Source organism: Camelus dromedarius, chromosome 16 (genome assembly GCF_036321535.1).
Source record: "Camelus dromedarius isolate mCamDro1 chromosome 16, mCamDro1.pat, whole genome shotgun sequence".
Taxonomy (NCBI): Eukaryota; Metazoa; Chordata; class Mammalia; order Artiodactyla; family Camelidae; genus Camelus; species Camelus dromedarius.
The window spans coordinates 41,055,750-41,076,892 of NC_087451.1; the positions used below are offsets into that span (position 1 = coordinate 41,055,750).

General features: G+C 45.7%; 1 protein-coding gene across 3 annotated transcripts in view; it reads right to left on the minus strand.

Annotated features, from left to right (window-relative positions):
- Positions 1-2,525: 2,525 nt before the first annotated feature.
- ITGB3 (integrin subunit beta 3) overlaps positions 2,526-21,143 on the minus strand; it is a 48,038-nt gene continuing 29,420 nt past the window's right edge. For 2 of the 3 annotated variants that reach the window (XM_064495701.1, XM_064495702.1), the window contains exons 10-15: positions 19,859-20,283; positions 14,713-14,935; positions 13,707-13,807; positions 11,466-11,585; positions 6,877-7,043; positions 2,526-5,396 (exon numbers count right to left, since the gene is read on the minus strand). In XM_064495701.1, the coding sequence (XP_064351771.1) occupies positions 5,331-5,396; positions 6,877-7,043; positions 11,466-11,585; positions 13,707-13,807; positions 14,713-14,935; positions 19,859-20,283 (1,102 nt within the window). In that variant the 3' untranslated portion in view covers positions 2,526-5,330. Of the gene's footprint in view, positions 5,397-6,876; positions 7,044-11,465; positions 11,586-13,706; positions 13,808-14,712; positions 14,936-19,858; positions 20,289-21,143 lie in introns of all 3 variants that reach the window. The other variant, XM_031468822.2, reaches the window with a different exon arrangement.

Genomic DNA, 21,143 nt, shown 5'->3' on the forward strand with positions numbered 1-21,143 from the left:
TCAAGGCTCCATCCTTGGAAAAGTTCCCACTGTGGGAACAGTAAGCAGAACGTACATCTCAGGGACAGGGGAGGCGGTGAGGAGTCTCCAATCGGCCAGGTCCAGCTTGTGGGTCATCCAGCAGGCTTACCCTCTTGATTACCTCCTCCAACAGTGTTTTAATGGGATAAGACTTGGGGGCCTTGTAGGCCTTGCAATAGGTAATAATCCCCTATATCACATCTTGATCCATGATGTCTGCTTAAAGTCTAGCTATTATCTCTACATTCCAGCCTGCAGGAAGAAGGAAGGGGAGGAAAAAAGGCATGCTCCCTTAAGTGGACCTTACTGGAAGTTGTGAGCACCTCTTTCATTTACATCTCACTATGAGATGGCCATTGCACACCTAGCTGCAAGAAAGGCTATGAAACATAGTATTTATTCTGAGCAGCCATGTGTTCAACTAAAAACTAGGAGTTCTAATATTATGTGAGGTGAAAGCAGATATGGGAGCACAATTAGCCACTGTCACAATGGGTGACTAAAAGGGTATGCAAAGTTCAGTATCATCCATCAACATTTTTCCTTTTTCTTAACAAACTCTTCCCGTTGGCCATCACATGATATTTAAAAGCACGTCAGTCTGACCTCTCCAAAGAATCGTGCCAATTGTGTATGAGTCACAGGAAAACCCAACTAATATACTAGGTAAAACACAATGAATTGTGTAATTTCTCCTTACAAAGTTCTTTTCAGGGACACCAGTAAGGAATGATTTACAATGGAGATTTTGCCTAAAGACTCTTAAATTCCCTAAATGTTGCTTCCTAGATACTTAAATTCTGTGTGCATTATTTGGTGTGTTGTCAGAAAATACACAGCTAATAAAAAATATTTCCTCTATGCAAGAGGTTGGAGAGCCATCACTATGACATTAGCAGCTACAAGGAACACAAGCACGTTCCTGATCTATAATTTTCCTTTCACATACAATCCATTCTTGGGTAACCACAGTAAGTGGATTTTTAAAATTTTATTTAACAATATGGTTAACCTTGATTGAAAGCATTTAAAACTGCCTCCTTGTGTGCTTTGGTGAAGCTAAAACAAATTAAGAGTATATATACTTCCAGAAATATATTACAAAACCAAATAGAAATTATGTTTCAACAAGTATTAAATGGATTACTTACAAAGCATATATTATTGTTTCCTTATATCATTGTGATAAATGAGGGCTTTGTAATTCCAAGACAATGTGCCTGTAATTGGAAGCCAGTGGTCATTAGATGGCTATTACCATAGAATTCAGACTACAGAGGTCAAGAGTTAAAGGATGATAAATATGATCTGACATACTGCTTTTCATTTCATTTTCACATAAGTCCTCCATTTTCATCCAGACATAGCCATCAGTTACCATGACGTAAATAAAACACAGTGAATCTTACAAAATTTCACCATAAAAGGACCCAGTCTAGGTGCACATAATCTTTTTATGATGTCATGCACTGTATTGTGTTCCCCAAAAAATGTACATTATGTAAGGAATGTAAAACTCAAAGGCAAAGATTGTAAGTGTTGTGTAAAGTACTTGAATCCCACACTGTCAGTGCTTAATACACTTTAAATAGCAAAAAGTGAAGTTACAAATTCTTAAGTCTTATTCTGCCATCCTATAGGATGACAATGTTAATAATTAAGATTTTGATCCCATCTCCTGCGAATAAATGCTGTAAGAGTATTTTCTTGCTTCAGCTAGGTACACATAAAACATTTTCTTAGATGCCTGCCAAGTATCCTGTTAGCTGTTTTTCCCCTGTGATTCTGATCTATTACTTCTTTTAGTTTTTCATGGGAATTTGTGGTTGTGAGTGAATCCAGTGAGCCTGTGATCGTTTAACTTGGAATATGGGTTGAAAGTAGATTTTCATTTCGTGTGGGTAGGTATATTTGGTTTTCTTAATTTATCAGCCAAGGTATGTTCTTAACCTTTTAGTAACAGAGCTGACTTGCTGTAAACTTTTTTCTAAGCCAGAAAGAGTAGATATGTGACTCCTTAAACCAGCAGTTCTCAAACTTGTATGTGCAACAGAATCACCAGGAGGGCTTATTAAAGCACAGAACACTGGTCCCCACTCGCAGATTTTCTGGTCCTAGGGCTGACTCTTTGAGACCCACTGCCTTAAATAAAAGTGGGGCATTTTAAGTGGTCCTGTAAATAATTTGCCATTTAGCCTTTATTTTACCAATTTATGCTTCCTGTAAACAAAACCTAGATTAAACTGACAGTCTGTTCTGTTGAGGTTATACAAGGTCCTTAAAAAAACCTCAATTAAAAAAAAAATACCCATTTTGGAAATGTTATTAATGTCTAAAGATAAGCCCTAGGTTCCAAAACTAACTTCAGCTCCCCATAGCGGTCATCATTTTGTTACATTTGGAAACGCTTGTTCTAAAATAACCATTTGTGAGGCAATGACACTCTTTTTACCCAAAGGAAACAGAAATAACAACACAGGAAGCATTGGGCAGCCTTAGGCCAATTCTTTTTGGAAAGCACATTTAATTCACTGTTGCACAACTCAAACAGAGGAGGTGGTTAAGGAAGTCAGGAAGGCACGTTAAGTAATTTTGACCAGGAATACTTAACCAAGAGAAGTATCTTGAAACCATGGATGGTCTAGGAATATGTGAGAGGTAAAGAACTGACTTCTATGTGAACTTGTCAGGAATGTTCAAAGTTTCCCATTATTGTCCACAGACCCTGAGATTCATCATAAAATGTCTCCAAATGAGCTGGGCACAAATAACCTCTTCAGGCTGTGTTGTCTGATGCTAAAATACTATTTACATGTTCACCCTGCAAGATGCCAAAACTGACTGGTATCTGCTATCTGGTGAACACAACTACAGGCTCTCCCCACATACAAACAGTACTGGTCTTCAAAGCCTATGAGCCTCATTGTAGAAGCTCAGACAAGATTCCCACTGATTTTTTTCATCCTTTAGATACATGTCCTGCCTCCTTTGATACAGTTTCTTCATATAAACCATCTTATCTAAAGAAAATATCCAACTCCTACTCTGATGGGGTCTTTTCTCAGCAGCCAAAGGTTACAGCTAGGTTCTAAACTTCTTGGATTCATGATCGTCCCTCCCCGCTTTATCTCTCTACTACATTACCATCCCCTGCAGGAAGGAATAATCCATGAGCGAGACAGGGCTCTGTCAGCTGCCTCATTCCTAATTCCAAGGTTTATTTTCAATGTTAACACATGGATACAGAATACATATTTCAGCTAGTTCTTACGGGTCCCTCTTCCCTAACATGTGGATGTAACTGTGTGCAAAGTGAACAAAGAAATAACTAAGTGGAGCTTAGGTGCTACATCCAGAGATGTAACTGCTAACAAAAGCTGGAGAAGGGGTTTTGAAAGAGGATGATAGAAAGAAACCTTTTCATTGAGAAAGGTGACACGGGATGACATCTGCTTTTGCCAAAGCCAGGTCTCTAAGATCTCTCAACTGCAAAAACAAACAGCACCAACATCCCACAGAATCTTGATTGCAAGTTTGATGCCACATACAGTAAATCCCAGCATCACAGAGTGCTGATACTGAAAGAGACCTTTCTAGACTGGCTGGTACAAACACATCATTTTTCAAACTAGAAAATTTAGCCCCAGGGAGAAGAAAGTGACTTGTCTTAATTAAGGTTCAAGTTTCCTTAGCTGAAACTCTGAGGCCAAGGCTTAGATTTTCTGATCATGAGAAGCCCTTCCCCTTTTGGGGGGGGGTGGGGGTGGGGAAGGGGAATGAGGGTGGTTGTTAATGTTGAATGAATGTAAACACCAGTGGAGCAACTGCTTTTGCTAGAAAAAAAGAGCAGCCCATTTTCCTCCTCCTCAGGAAAGGTCCAGCATGTCCATGTGTCCATACCCATAGGCTTCCAGATGAGAAGCCCTTCCAGATCCAGCAACTGGGCAGTGACTTGCTATAAATGATGCCAAGTGGGAGTCTCCATCCAGCCCAAGTCTCTGTGTGTTTTTTTTTTAAATCTCCTTCTTCCTCATCATCAAATAAAATTACAAATATAAATGCAAATGTGTCTATATACATGCTCCTTTAGATTAAGCAAGTCTCATCATAGTTTCAGGTGCCCCAACAAGAAAAGTAAAACAAAATTGCACTTGTGGCCTCTCAGATTAAAGACTGAGTTAAAATGAGGTTGCCCAGCCCACAGGAAAATAGGCCACACATGCTGATACAACTGGCCCATCATTCCAGCCTGGCACTTAGGCCCAGCAGACTCAGAGACCCCTGGGAATGATCCCTTCACAAGACACCCACGAGGTAGATAAGTGCAATCAGCCCCACGGGTGGATGGAGCACATAGGAGCACGGGGGTGGACATGTGGAGGTGCCCTGGACAAGGAGCAGAGGGCCCAAAGGGTGGGGCAGACCTCTGGCTCTAACCATAGCACTCCCCCTGGGACGAAAGCATTCGGTCATGAGAGAAATCCCCACCACGTAGCAGATGTCTACAGCAGTGAGAGCGTGGACTAGGAGGTAAAGAGGTGGTGCTGGTCTAAGGGCGACACGTTTCTTCTAGAGCTGCCAATGAGGCGAATCTGAAGGGTTATGATCACAAACTAGGGAACATGGGCACCCTCCTCCAGGCCATGCGTGGTGACCCCTGGGTGGCCCTGCCATCCTTGCTCCCAGTAGACTTAAGAATTACGTAGCAAGGACTTCTCTTAATAGAGAACCATGCTGGACTGAGCTGATAGCAAAGACAGGCAGCTCTGATGGTTCAGCTCTCGCCTGATTCCTCCTCCAGCCTGAGGGAAGGGAGAGGAGACAGAGGTATAGATGATAAAGGCTGCAAAGCCCAGCAGTTCCCACCAGAGCTGCTGAGAGTCAGGCCCCAGAACCACACACACAGGGTAAATCAAGGTCCCTTTCTCTGGAAAGAGAGACCTCGGCCCTACCCTTCTCTTCAAGAGAATGGCCCAAGAAGGAAAGCTGGCTTCCCATTGAGGTAATGAAGAATACCTGCTCAGCTGCGTAGGTCACCCTCAGGTTAAGCAGGAAGACTCCCTGAAGAGGGCGTCCTGAGGACAAAGGCTGAGGAGCTCCGCTTATCCGGGACACTTCACAAATTTTAAATTACACACTCCCTCACACACAGCACACTCACACGCACACACGCACAGAGACCCACATTCTTCCAACCCACCCCACTCCAAGCCCCCAATCCCGCCCCACAGATATTGTCCCTGTAAACAGGACAGCTGAGACACCCACAATCCTGGGACAGTCTGACAGTGCTCTGAGGATGACTGTCATTAAGTGCCCCGGTAGGTGATGTTGGTGAAGGTGGATGTGGCCTCTTTATACAGTGGGTTGTTGGCCTGCGGAGAGAACAGAGAAGTGTCTTACAGCGAATTCCTCAATTCTTCCCTTCCCTCAGGGTTTACATGTCATTGGAGAAGTTAACCCAAGATCCCTGCTCTGGGGTATACCATCAATGAATAGCTTAATGCTCCTTATACTCACACAGTTGCCCTTAAGGTAGGAATGGGTAGGAAATATGAGGAGAGATCAGGTAGAAAGGCATCCTTCCACTACTCCTAAGGGGTTAACTTCAGCCCATCACTTTTGGTGATCCCAAATTTCAAGGTAACTTTTAGCCAATATCTTCTATCCTCCCTTTCTTCTGAGCTTTCTCTTTCACCCTTCTCCCATTTTTACTTCATTCTAATGGTGCTGGAGGGCGTGGGCAAGGAAGAGAAACGTAGCAGGAGGTGGTTGGAACACAGACGACAGCCTTTACTCAAATAATTCTTAACTTGTTTTCATCCATCCCTCAAACACTACCCACAAACTGTCATGTTAGCAGGAAGAAGAGTCTCACTAGGTTTCCCAAATTATTTTCTAACAAACAGTGACAAATCCCATTAGGTCTACCAGTCCTCAGTGGTAGCCTTAAGAAGCACAACGCATTCTCATGGACTTCAGAGGGCCAGGATTTCTACACTGTTTGAATAGAAACATCTCAGTTTCTTGGGATGTTTGAGTACACAGGCCTGAGATCACCATCAAATGGGAACAAACTTTCAGCCTAACCCTGGACATTTAAGGAGTCAAAGAGCCATTTGGAAGATCCAGAAAGAAGTTAAAATGTGGAAGACGAACCAAAGGAGAATAGAGTAAACTTATGCATATAGAAAGTTCTCAATAAATGCTTTTTTGATTGGATTCAATCAGGATAAACTACAGGGATCATGTTTTTAAGAGGCTGACCCAAAAAGTAATTCTTTTCATGACCTAATTCCCTCTCACAATCAGGGAAGCTGCTTAATTTCTTTGTACTCAGTTTCTTTATCTATTAAATGGGAATAATAATGTTATCCACCACATAGGGCTGTTAATGGGATGAAATAAGTTAATATGTAAAAGGCATTTAGAACAGTTCCTGGTACATGGTAAATCCTCAGTAAATGTTAGCTATTATTATTTTTTCTGTTTGTGTTTAATGCTTTGGATTTCCTCAGTATACAATGTATTACTTTATGTCCTCAACATAGTAGTCTTAAGTTTGCCCTGTCTCTTGGAGAATAAGTTTCCTTTTCATCTCTTCCAGTGTCCAGAGCAGAGCTGGGCCCTCTCTGAGCTCAGTCAGTACTCACTGATGTGGCCTGTGGTCACTGTGTGATACAGAGAGAATCCAGAAAGCGTAAGGACAACAGGACAGTTAGGCTGTCATCCAATCTCCAGAACAGAGGATACCTGGGAAACCATGGTGCTGGCTGAACCCTAAGCATCTACTACTTCCACTTCAGACTCAAACCAACAACTGAAGGAAACACCCAGCCCAGCCCAGAGTCTTACTGTGTCCCATTTGGCTCTGGCTCTCTCTTCTTCAAATTTAGCAAACTCCTTCCGGTCATGGATGGTGATGAGGAGCTTCCAGATGAACAGAGTAGCGAGGCCAATAAACAGAATGGCCCCCATTACTGAAAGCAGGACCACCAGGATGTCAGGGCCCTTGGGACACTCTGTCAGGAGAGAGCACAGAGCAGGGCAGTTGGGAATGGAGCAGGAATCACTTGAAATGGCTACAACAAATAAGATCTTCTGGACAAAGTCATAAAGCACTAGAAAGTTCTCTGAAGGAAACAGGACTTACAAAATAAGCCAATTAATTTTTAAAAGGAGTAGGGGAGCAATCTTCAGGGCAGCAATAATGTGTCCTGAGTGTTTTAAATCAGAGGTCATTAGCTGGTCATCCACGGGCAAAATCCAGCCTACTCAGTGTGAGTTCACATAGCTGTTTATTAAAAATTTGATTTCGTTGTCAACACAGAATAATCAGGAGATTATCCCCCTAAAATTTCAGATTCTTTTTCTTCTCTTAAAAAAAAAAATCAAAAGATCTAGAAACACTGAACCTGTATTTTTATAGGGTTGCAAATGGCTAGGGCTGAGGAGTAGCTGCCCCTCTTAGATGGGACATGTTCTTCAGTGTGCCAGAGCAGCCAGTGTGACTTGCCATTGATTCTGTGTGACTGTGGGCTCTGGAGCCAGACTCTGGATGTAAATCCTGACTTACCACTTACTTTGCTATGTGACCTTTGGGAAATTATTTAACCTTTTCAGGTATCTGTTTCCTGTTTCTTCATCTCTAAAAGTAATAGCACTAGGGGGGAGGGTGTAGCTCAGTAGTAGAGTGCATGCTTAGCATGCACAAGGTCCTGGGTTCAATCCCCAGTGCCTCCTTTAAAATAAGTAAATAAATAGATATACCTAATTACCCCCCTAAATAAATAAATAAACAAATAAAAGTTATAGCACTGACTTCAAAAATTTGTTATGAAGAATAATTAAGAAATAATTAAGCTAAATATATTTAAAGATCCCAGATCACTCAATAAATATCAGCTACTGTTATTCCTGGTGTCCCTGTCATATGCAGCTGTTTTCCTTAATTTATTTACGTAGCTCCTGTAGGCCTTTGAGTGAGTTACCGTAGTTGAAATATTTACATCCCTGAGGTCTGGGAACCTAATGACCTTTTTGGCATACTTCGAGACTAGGAGGCCTGCCAACCAAGACAATATTTTGGGGTTTCTTCCAAAAATATTTAGTCATCTAAAATCCTAAGCCTATTGAGCGCTGACTTCCTGCTCAACCCCAGTCAACAACCAACGTAAACAGAGGTACGTCACCCCTCTGGAGGCCAAGCTTAGTGTGCTCTGAAGAGCTCTGCTTCCCATAAACCACAGAGCTCTGATGAGTAGCCTCGCTCCAGTAACTTCTCAGGTGTTATGTAATTAGGTGTCGGTATGCATGAGTACTGATAGATCTGGAGAGGAGTTACACCTGCTTTCCACACTGTCTCCCACCTTCTTCTCTAAACATACACACTCGCTCATCACATCCTACCCAAAAAAACCCATCACCACAACCCAAGCAGGCTATTTCCCACCCCACCAAATTACAACCTGTCTATAATTAAAGGAATGTCTGGAGAGAGGCTATGAGGTTCCAGCGTCCAAGTTCCCAGGACTGAAGGACCCCAGTTCTTCTGGGAAAAGCAGTTATGATTTCTCTGGAAGACTGAGGTGGGGCTGACCCTTAAACCTCAGAATGGAATCTCTTCAATTCTGCATGTCAGTACGGCAGGACAGGTAGACTACCAGGAGATCTTCAGGGGGAAAATTAAATCTGTTAATAGTCTGTTGTGAAAGGGGTGGATAGCAGGGTTCCTAGAAGAAGACACAGGCTCAGGTGGTCTCTAGAAAGCCCTCCCAGCCTCAGTGATGGGGACCCAGAGCGGGTGATGACCCAAAGTCAGGAAACACTGGGTCAGATTAGCAGATTTGACAAACGAAAGTACAGGAAGTCCGGTTAAACTTGAATTTCATATAAACCATAAGTAACTTTTTAGCATAAGTATGTACCACATATTGCATTTTATCAGGCACCCCTATCTGGAAGTGATGGGGGCCCAGCTCAGGGGAGCTCATTCCCAGAGGGCTGAACACCACTCGGCCAATGTCAAACTCCTTGGCAGTGCCCTCTTTACTGCCCTGCAGTGGCTCAGCCCCTCAAAGAGAGCATCTTCAAGAGCACGAGTTAGCAAACGAGAATAATCTCTTCCTGCACTCCAGGGCCCCAGATGCTATACTCTACACAAAGCCAGAGCTCCCTGAAAATGGTTGGGGGGTAGGGGTGAGAGGAGGGGCAGAACTTGGAATTCCAGGTCAACAAGATAGGAAATGTGGGTCTGGGGTCCCATCTCCTAATGCGTCAGAAGGGGTCTACTGGCAGTAAGCCTGAAAACGTATTTGTACCACCCCAGTTATCATCATCCTTGTTCCCTACAACTCCAGGCAGTAGAGTCCAGCCTCAGGTACCAAGGCAAAGGATTCTGATGAGTGATAACATCAGGAGCGCCAGCAGGGTTGTTGTAGAAAAGAGATGAAGTAACGTGAAACCCCAAAGCCCTTCTGAAAGGAGAGGGGACAAAGGTACGCATAGGGTGGGTTTGGAAAAACCCCTGAAATGTGTTACAACGGGTGGATGGGAGAGTGTGAGGAAGTCACAGCCTGGTTAATCCACATCGGCTACCCCACAGATAAACATGCTGTCTCTTCCCTCTCCACCTCCCCTCTGTCAGCGTTCCCTTGAGCCACAGAATAAAACTAAGGTGATGCCCTTTCTTTACCTCCCTTCTCCCTTATAAAAGGTGGGAGCTCTGGAAAGGCTGATGAACAATATCACAGATGGGGACCCCATGCCCTCTGCTACCCAGGGGACAGCAGCACCCTGGGTTACAGAGATGTAGCCCTTTTCCCACGGGCATCCCCTTCCTTCTCCAAGAAGCCAAAATTCTCCCAAAACATATTAAGATGTATATAAGTCTGACTGTCTCCTGGGAATAACCAGTCCTATTGATCCATTCAAAAACCACAGATTAAGTAGCTTCTCTGTAAATGGCTGAGCCAAGTATGAGGATATGACAACAGGTAACACAGATACCATTCCTGTGTTCATGGAACTTATGATCTACCGAGGGAGACAGGTGATTAAAGAAGCAATCTGACAGTGTGATGAAAGCCCGGCTGAAGGGGAGCACAGCTGCCATGAGAATCAAACAGGTGCATCAAAGCCAGTGAGCGAATGGAGGCGGGAGGAGGTCTGAGAAGGCTCAGCAGAGGCATTCAAACACTGGGGTGAAAATCACAATTACCAGGGGCACTAATGAAAAAAAAAAAAAAGACGCATAGGCTGTGGAAGTACAACAGGGCTCAGGAATCTGAATTTTTTTTTTAACAGGGTAACATACAAAAGTTTGAGAACCACTGCCCTAAAGAGGAACCAGCAAACAATGGCCCCATGAGCTGCTACACATGGCTGGCCACCTGGTTTTATGAATAGAGCCAGGCCCCTTCATCTGCTGCTTTCCTGCTACTGTGTCAGAGTTAAGTAGCCGCAGCAGAGACCACATGGCCCACAAAGCCTAAAATATTTAACATCTGGCCTTTTTCAGAACAAGTTGGCTGGCACCTGGTCAAAAAAATGATTTGAAGAAATTCCTACAGCTGTAAAGAACATCAAGGGACAAGCTGATTTAGCCTCAGCCTTCAGAGACTATTCCTTCACTCCTGAAAGTTGCTGTCCACCCCTCCCACCCCCACAGCTACCACACCTTAGCCCTTGTCCCACTGCAGTGTCATCACTGCTTTACACGCTCTCCCCTCCATGGCCTGTGAGTGTCACATGGGTCTTATTTACCTCGCCCACTGCCCAGTATATAATAAGCACTCAAAAATGCTGTCTAATGATTCATATCTTAATCTGTTGTTTAAGGGGAAGAAAGGAGGTAAAGGGAATAAGATGGAAGCAAACTGACCACGCTGGATGGTGACAAACCTGTGGTGGGTCTGTGTATGACAGAATGAGCTCTCCTGCTTCCAGAGGGCCTCGAAAGCAAAGGCTAACTTTTCAGTGTTAAGGGCAGCCCTGGGCTGATGCCTCAAACCCTTCACTACGTCTCATGGTGAACCTGGTAAGGTCAACACCTCCAACCATCAGGCCTTCCTCCGAAGAAGCAAGCAGGTTGCTCTTGGAAACTGTTTAACTCTTTGTGGAGCAGATGCCTCATGTGGAAAAGTGCTAGAATTTAAATTCCTTACTTCCTAACATTATCACCTCAAAAAACGTCATGCTGTATTCTGTTTCTTGACAAGATACAGACCTACCTTCTTCCTCTCCTTACCCACCTTCTTATTTTTGTCTCCTCAACTAGCAAGTCACTTTCTTGCTGGTATTTATATTTTATACAGGCCCTAACTTACCACTTGGAAGGCTTAATCTGGCTGTTCTGTTTAAGAGGAGTGATGGGTGGAAGTTACTGCCTAACACAGTTCTCCCTCTCCCTGGGGGCAGGGTCAGGACCCTCAGGGTTCACTCACCTGGCTCTTCTACCACATACAGGATGGACTTCCCACTGGAGTCTTCATAGTACTGGAATCTGACGACACAGTCATCCTCATTCTTGTAGGTGCAATTCACAGCATCCTTTCCACTGTCCTCTGGGGGAGGAGGCAGGATGGAAGAATGAAAAATGGGCCAATTCCTGGAAGATGGGGCCACCCTCTAACCCCAGTCACTGGACTTCTGAGAAAGTACGTGACAGGAAACCCTATGCCTGATGTTAGGCAAGATGCCTAGATTTGGGATGGCTGTGTCATTTGAGCCAGGCAAGTGCCTGGCAATCGCCTACAGATGACCCTCACTACTGTCCTTTGTCTCCCACAGGTCCTCTTTGGTTCTTATTCCTTCCTCTGGAAGGGACATGACATAACAGTATCACATAATCTGATTCAAAGTCTGGCTCTATCACCTCCCAGCTGTGTGATTTTGGTAAGTCATTCGACCTCATCAAATCTCCCTTTCTTCTTCTATAGAAGAAAAACCCTCACTCACAGGGATGGTCGAGAATTAAACAGCATAAAGTAAACAGTACCTGACACACAGTGGCTGTTTCCTCCCCCCTCTTTCCTTTCTCTGCTTGCTCAGTGATTCTCAGTAGTTTGTTTACTCAGCCCTTATATTTCTTCCATTTCCGCTTCTGATCCAGTGTTCCTCTCAAGAGCTCTCTCTTCTTCTTTGACTCCCATCGTGTTTTATTGGCTTCATCCCTTCTAATTCTAAAACCTGTTATTCTGACAGTGGAACTATGGGTTACCTTCCTATGCCCTACACCAGCTTTCCCAGATGAGGTAAAACTGACACACAATGAGGTTAAGCAAACGTCCCAAGGTCACACAGCAGATATGTGATGCAGCAGGAGTAGAACGTGAGTCTCAAAGCACATCCTACAGACTTTAACTCAATAAACCTTTGGTAAACCAGTGGTATCATAGTACAGTGGAAAGAAAGAGTAAGGATTTCAGGATATAGATCTAATCTTAACCCACCACTAAGTTGCTTGGGCAAGTTACTTAACTTTCCTGAGACTCAACTTCCTCAACCTCAAAATGAAGATAACAATAGTTATAAGTTCTACTTCACTAGGTTGTTGGGAGAAGAATAAGGTAATGAAAAGATACTTTTATAACTTGTGTAAGTTATAAAATTCCATACAAATAAGCATTTATGATTGTCATGGCAGAGGGTGGGGGTACTACTTATCAACTAACTTATAATACCCATCTGGTCTAGATGATAAAGATGTCTCCCATCTCAGCAGCCTCTTCCACCTAAGCTAATCATAGCAAGCCTGCTCTTCTCCAGAGGAAAAACTGCCTCTTCAAACTCAATCCCCAAATCACTACCCTCGCCCCAGCCCCACTTCTGATATTAGCCAAAGGGCCCAGAGGTCTGATTCTTTCCCATAACACCTCCACCCAGAAGCTGCCTGATTGGCTGTATCTTACTGTGGCTCTCACTGAAAATGTGTTTCCTGTCTTTAAGAGCGATCACTATCTCCAAAGAGATAGCCATCTCCCTGGCACCACCCAATGCCTAGCTGGCCCAGATTACCACATCAAATGTGCTGAGAGCATAGCAAAGATCATTTCCTTTTAAGTCAAGATGAAATACAAACCAGAATAATTGCAGGCAAGAGTTTTGCTCCCCACTGTATTTCTATCTGTCTTACTCCAGGAGGGGTTTCCAGAGAGCTAAAGGGGGCTTCAGGCTAATGATTCTGGCTCTCCACAAGGGTGAAGGTTTCCCTCTAAACCAGCAAAGCTGTATGCCTGGGCATTGCTTAACAGTCTTAGTTAAGCAAACTCAGTAAATGTTCACTAGCCAACTAAGCTAAGATTATCATGGGCAACTACTTCCCTACCCTGTGCCTCAGTTTCTTCATCTGTAAAATAAGGTGCATTGTCCTCCTTTCCTTGGGGTGGTAAAGTTAGTGTTGCCTGATTTATACATAATTATAAGTTATTTGTAGGATCTTGCTGAGCCTGTGAACTCTGGGGAGCAGAAGGGGGAGGAATTGCTAAACAAATTAGTGGAGATACAGGAAGACTCTCAGGGAAGCCAGCTTTTATTAAGTGCCTACTGTACATCTGGCCTGCACAACATGCCTTGAGGTAGGAATTACTCTTCCATTTTACAGATAAGAGTTGGATAGTTTCTGGGATTAAATCAGAAAAACTTAGAACCTGGGTGTGTGCAACTCTATGACACACCGAACTTACTAAGCTCCTTCACAGACTCAATGTCATCACGACAGTAGCGGCTGCAGGTATTCTCCTCGTATAGGGCTCCCCGGTTAAACTTCTTACACTCCACGCACTCCCTACAGAAGAAAAGACACAGGGATGAAGGCAAGGAAGGAACAAATCTAAGTGTGTTGCAGTCTGGCTCTGCCTGCCATACACCCAGAAAGCCGCTGAAAACATACAAACAAAAACATCTGTGAGATGATCCTTGGGGGCTCAGATAGTCACGTCTGGCATTCAGGGGTGGGATGGCCTTACTTACTCATAGGTAGGGCCCCAGGTACCTTCATTAAACTTCTTCATGTCCCATCTAAGACTCTGCCAGGAGGGTGAACCCTATGCCACTTCTGGGAGCATTCAAGTCAGAACCAGTCATGTAATTTGGAGACCCAGTGCAAAATGAAAATGTCAGGTCCCTCATTCAAAAATTAGTAGGAATTTCAAGAGGATGACAGCAGAGCATTAAACCAAGTGTGGGGCCCTTCCGAGCACAGGATCCTGTACAAACGTGCAGGCTGCATGCCCGGAACGCCATAAGAGAAACGACAGGGCCACAGACTTGGGCTGACAGGGGCTTCCTCTGACTCTCAGATGAGTGAAGTTTGTAGTGGTGAACTTCTCCTGTTTTACATAGTCCTTCATAACGACAGCCCCACATCTCCCAGAGTCTGACCATCAGCACTGGAACATTCCCAAGGAGTTACCTGGTTGAGCCTTCCTCTCAACTCAGAGATTCAGGATCCAGCCTAAGAGATGAGTTTCTCCAACTGCAGTCCATCTGGTACTGCTCTGTGCCCTTCACGCTTGGCTCTCCCTCCAACTTTCCCCCAAGTTTGCAGTGGAAAGAGGAAAGCTAGTCATTTGCTGGAACAGACTTCTCTCTCTAAAGCTTTGGTAAGAGACAGAACCTGCATAGTCTGGTGGACCCTCTCCCTTGACCCAGACACCCAACTCTCTCCAACTCACTTCCCTGCCCACTCACTTCTTAAAGGTGCAGGCATCAGGGCAGGTGGGACACTTCTCACAGGTGTCCCCGTAGGAGCCAGGCTGGATGCAGACGCAGCTGCCACATTCGCACTTGCCCCGCCCGCTGCACAGCAGCCCGTTGCTGGACATGCAGGTGTCGGTGCGTGTGGTACAGTTGCAGTAGTAGCCGGTCCAGTCGGAGTCACACAGGCAGTCCCCACAGTTGCACTGGCCGTGGCCTGAAAATACACAGCCCAAAGGGGGAGACCAGCAGGTGAAGCCCCCACCCCAGGATGGTAGCTCGACCTGCTTTCTGGCTTTACCTCTCCTCACCCTCCTCACATTTCTAACTTTAGCCCTGACACTGAGCTGTGCACCGTCTTCTACACTGTCCTCATATCCTCATGCTTGTCAGCATTGCTGTTCCCTCTGCCTAAATGCCCTTTCCTCCTGTAACCACTACCAAACTCCTATTCACCCTTTAAAGCTCAACTCAAATGATCCTTCCCCTCTGTCACTTTTTCTGACCTCCCCAGGCTGTTCTCCACATCGACTGCCCATGTGTTCTCCTAGCACTTATATATACCTCTATTCCAACCCTATGTTCAACCCATTTGCTTGCTTAACTGTTTCTCTTTCTAGACTGTGATCTCCCTGATGGGGGAGCACATACCATATTAATTTTTCCATCAATAGTGATTAGCATAACATCTGACACAGAGCAGGTATGCAATTAATGTTTGTTTATTTTTCCATTCATTCAGTAAATATTTACTGAGCTCATACCACATGCTGGGCACTGGAGACTCAGCAATGAACAAGACAGGCAACATTCCTACCATGGAGGGATAGTCAAATAGTTTACTCCCAGTTCCGGGAAAATACACACAATATTCACCAACACGTGCCCTGCTTGCACTGTCATAGTATTGCAAAGAGCCGTCAGCCCTAGGAGCAAAGATCTATGCACTTTCCTACATAGTATAGGAATGGGAGAGAGAGACTGGGGTAAGGGGTTAGACTGCTTAAATGCAGACATTAACCCTCAACACTATGTTCTCCTAATATTCATTTAACAAGGCTTTAAAACTTGGCTCCTAAACTCTGCAGAAAGGTGACTCATTCTCCAGGACTCTGAATCAGGAAGAAGTGGATGAATAATAAAAATCTGACTGTTAATCAGAGGAAAGGCAGGAGCAAGGGGGAAGTAACCTGAATTGATCTGAAAACCATGCCACTTGGTGCCAAGGTGGTGGAGGAAAGGGTGTTCCATGGCCAGGCTCATAGCAACTAGCTGGCACCCACTGCTCCCCAGTGACCCCAGTGGGTCTGACTCATGTCTCTTGGCCACTGTGGGTCCCTCCAGATGGGCATCACCCACAACAGAACGGCTGATAACCAGCACCATTCTCTAGGACCCACACTGGCATTCAAAACTCGGACACACCTTCACTGTATTGGCAAGAAATGGCTGTTTCCCAAGAAGGATGGGAGACATAGCCTTATCTGTCCCAGCTGCCAAGTGTCTCTGGAGAGTTAGAGATACAGGGCTGGCAGAGGGTGGAGAAAGAAGAAAAACTGCATTTTGAGGTTGGGTTCCCTAGAAGTATAGCTTGTGGTGAGGATTCTCGTTCAAGTGACTTACTGAGGAAGTGGAAGGGAAGGAGGGAAGCAGGACAGGGCAGGAGGCAAAAGCTGGCAGGAACGTGGTCTCAGCCTGAGACTCCCTCCAGCCTGATCCCACGGTGAGCCCCAGGGGCATGAATGACACCACAGGAATCTTGAGGTAAAGGACTTGTGAAGGCACTGTCCATCAGTCATTGGCCAAGCTCTGAGGGCGAGACAGCTCCTGTCAGCTGAAAATAATTCTCCAGAGATGGGGCATCTGTGAGCTGGGGGCAGCAGCCCTAACAGCAGATGCAGGACGGGTGGCCCAGCTGGCAGAGCAGGACCACCACAGTGTCCACTACACCCAGCTTTTGGCCAGGGCTCCCAGACAGGGAAAAGCTGACACTACAGAGGCCTGGCAGCACTCGGAGGCCTCAGTCTCCTCAGAAACCCTTCCTTGTCCCATAGTGTTTCCTTTGTGAGGCTAAACAAAGTGATCTTTGAGAAGACGATCCGCAAGCTAGCCAGGGGGCGAGGCTGGGAGTGGAAGTGGCCAGCCGGAGCCAGGAGGCTGACTCCAAAGCCCTGACAGGGTGAGCCCTTAAAAGGAAGCCAGTGTGATAATGTCACAGGATTGGCACCCCTCCAGCAAAAGGGTGGCTGAGCCGGGATTCACAGGAAAGTCAGAGGTGGAGGGTGAGAAATGAAGAAAAAGTGTAAGAAAGAAAAGGGAGGTCGGGAAGAAGGAAGCAGCAAGGGAGGGGTGGGGAGGGGAGGGGAAGGAGTTTCAGGTCAGAGGGAAGGCAGTGACTCTCCCCATGTAGCTTGACCTTCTGGGCTGATGTATCGCTCTGCTGCTCCCCTTAAGGGGCCAACCCTTCCTTTGACGTCCCACCTCTTCCATGAAGCCACCCAGCCGTCCCCTGTCCACAGTGGGTCTCTCTCTGGTGGACTCCTGTAACATTCCCTGAGGACACCACCTTTCTGGGATCTAGCACGTTCTGCCTCGCACTGTGAATTCTCCTTAGGGAAGTTCATGGAGGGCATAACTGTCTTATTCCTGCCTCTCTATCCCAGCACAATGCTACAGCACACAGCACAGGACCAGGCACAGATGGGTGCCTGATCAATTTATGTTCGTGGATGTGGTGAGTGGAAGAGTCCCTTGAGGACAAGGATGGACTCCCTGATGTCTGAGGGGTGCTGCTACTGTGAAATCACGAAAACCATGCCGCCAGTGGGGAGGAGAGGACAGGAAAGGCCAGGTGCTGAAGCGATGGCCAAGTCATAGCACTCCTGCCTCATGAGCCCCTGTTTGAGGCAAAGAACGGACCAGGCCAGCAGCTCTGGGGATGGACCATGTCGAGCTGGGCTATAAGCTCTGGCCAGGTCAGGAATCACACATGACCCCTGTTCACCCATATGGACCAAGTGCCTGTGTCCCTGAGTATCTGTCACTGGAGAATGTGATGACAGCACCACAAGGTCCACACCTGAAGCCAGTGGGCGCCCCGCACCCTGAGAGGCTGCAGCACTGCCTGGGGTTCTCCTGTGTCATATGCTGGAGCACGCTGAGGACGAGCTGTTCTTTCACTGGTGGGAGGCAGGAACCAGGGCTGCTGACCCAGGCAGCTTTGTTTTGTGGCTTCAGTGGGGCCAGAGGCCAAAGGAAACACACTCTGGCCAGGATCCCTCCCACACCACCTCACACCAGAGCAGGAACAATCAGGCTATGGAGGAGCAGTGGGCCTCCCTCCCTTCCTGGTGTCCCCTCTACCCCTGCCATCGGCCACATGCATGCCTCTCCTAGGGTAACCCTCTTCTCAATCCCAACCTGCTCCTCCTGGGTCTCTTGCATCAAACTTAATTATTCCCTTTAGTGCTTTGAATGTGATGCAAATACTATTTCATATTAAAATGAACTGAAATTCCTGCCTCACTCACTAATTCAAACTGCTGTGTGTGTGTGTGTGTGTGTGTGTGTGTGTGTGTGTGTGTGTCTGTTCATATCTGATCTCTCACCCGTAATCTCTCTGATACTGTTTTTCTCCCATCTCTCTCTCAAATTGTGTTGGCATGAGCAAAGGAAACAATGCTGCAGGTAATAAATAGGAGCTATTTTTATATGACTTGGACATGCCTTAGAATGACACAGATTTACCTTTCTAATCAAGCTTTTATAAAGGCTGATGTTAGAGTGAACCTCTGGGTGGATCAGCGCAGCTGGTTTAGAACCCCAATGCAAGTGAAGCCAATCTGGGTCATGGATTTGATCACCCCAGAAGCCAATTATAATCTCTGTTTGATTGGCCACAGTACACCCATAAACCAGTCCCAACCAGTCTACAAAGATCTTCAATCTATCTCTCACAACAGGGATCAAGCCACAGTGATTATAGCCCAGCAAAAATGCATCCCCAGTGCCCAGGGACAACTCAGACTGCCTAACTGCCTCTGGGAGGGTTGCCAGTGTGATGCAGACAAAGACGACATTAACCTCAGTTGGACTTCTAGCTGAGGAAGTACCCCAGGAGTAGTCTTTGGGGCAAGAAGAAACTGGCTTGAGATGATCAGTGGGCCTCAGGAATTTACTGAATTTTGAAATGAGGACAACAGCTCAGTTATCACTACCCTGCGTGTAGAAGGACTCAAAATCATAATCCCCAGTCTGCAGGCTGGGACTCTCTGTGGCAGTGCTATCCAATAATTATCTGTGCTGTCCAACAGGGCAGCCACTAGTGGAGAGACAAAGGAACTAATTTTTTTATTGCTTATTTAATTTGATTTAAATTTAAATTTACTTTCATTTTAATTAAACTTGATTAATTTAAATAGCCACCATATTAGACAGCAGAGAGCTAGAGTACAAAGAGTAACAGTACACCAACAGTGATAACAAAATAGCACCAACATTTAATAAGAGCTCACTGTTTTCCAGGGAGCGACTTCTTTCCCTCCAGGGCTGGAGTGTATTGGCTCATCAAATGTGCTCCAATATCTTGCATATCTACTACTATTTTCCACATTTTTTGTGATAGAAAATTAATCCATGTAAAGTAATTATTACTAACTTCACTACATATTCTGACATTATGTGTTTTCCAAATCTATGTATACTAAAAATGTAATCACCATCAAAAAGTGATTTTTTTTTTTAAACCTTAAAAAGGGGTTGGTCCATATCCTTGAAAAGATTAGGAGCCAGTGACTTAAAACACGAGCAGAAGAGCAGATGAAGGAAAAGAAAAAAACCATCTTCACTTTCCAGTTTCCCCACTCCTTCCCAGGCTCTTCTAAGAGAGAAACTCCTCCCCCCAGAAGCAGAAGCTTTTTTTCCCCTTGTGCCCTTGAGCAAGGACATAGGGAGGAGAGAGGAATCAAAGAAAACCTCATTTCTGTCTTCTGCCATTGGAGTGCCATCTACTCAGTTTTGCCCCTGGGCCCTCCTGTGCCCTCCTCAAGCAAGCCCTGACCTGCATGCGTTTCCAGAGGCAGCAGCAGATGTGTGAGGATGTGTGGGTACCAGGAGGGGAGGGGTGTGCAGCTTTACTCACCTGAGCACATCTCCCCCTTGTAGCGGACACAGGAGAAGTCATCACACTCACAGTACTTGCCCGTGATCTTGCCAAAGTCACTGCTGTGGCAGACACACTGGCCACAGAGACATTCGCCCCGCTGGCTGCAGATGGGCTGGCCCTCCCGGGGGCTGCACTCGTCCTGCTGGGAGGGGCGGTAGTCCTCTTCCGAGCACTCGCACTGGGACCCCAGCCAGCCAGGCCCGCAGCGGCACACCCCACACTCAAAGGTCCCGTTGCCGTGGTTGCAGCGGTGGCTGTAAGGCTCAGCCTGGGCTTGGCAGTCACAGTCGCAATCGAAGGTGACCGTGACAGTGAGGCTGTCTTTGAAACCCACAGGCTTGATGGTGAAGGACTTCTCCTTCTCCTGGGGACAGCCACGTACCTTGGCCTCAATGCTGAAGCTCACCTGTAAGATAAGTAAGATCGAATTCAGACACCGGTGGACCCTATTAACACTCCAGCCCTGGAGGGAAAGAAGTTGCTCCCTACCCTGCCCAAGGATACCCAAACTGGGTGTCCTATCTTCCAGCAACCTGGAGTTCCTCAGCCTTCCCACTACCAAGAGCCAGGGGATAGTTGGGCAGTTGTGCCTAAAACTGACACATGTATCTGGCTAGGTGTAGACATGGTCTACAGTCATGAGACAGTTTTTTCCTTTAATGCCAAATGTGAAATAAACCAGCTCAAACAGAACAGAACCAGTGATCTTGCATACACCCTGCCCTGGCCAACTAAGCTAACAGGACTGATTACATAATATTGTTGGGATACACAAAGCACTATTTTGCATCATACAATGCGACTCAGTGGCCAACCACAGGTTCGGGATCAACCACTCAATTTCCACATGACATTTCATCACCTGTGCAATCAAACACATTTCAGGCCAATATTTCTTACATAGGGTGTGTGCACATGTGCCTAGAATATAGACAGAGGGATGGATAGATGGTGATAGATATATAGACACAGATGATATAAATACAGATGATACAGGTATAGATATCCCCCTCCTTTCTCCCACCCTCTTCATCATCCTCTCTCCCCTAAAGCAGAAGCAGAGAACCAGCCACTAAAGAAGGAAAGCCATAGAGGGAGTGAAGGGGCAAAATGGACATTTGCAGTCAGTCTGAAATTCCACGAGGGGGGGTTATTTTTGCCTATTTTGTTTGCTGTCAGATCTTCAGCAGGTAGAACAATGCTTAACCCAAAGTTGGTGCTCAAAAAGCATTTATAGATGACACTGCCATTTTACACTGTG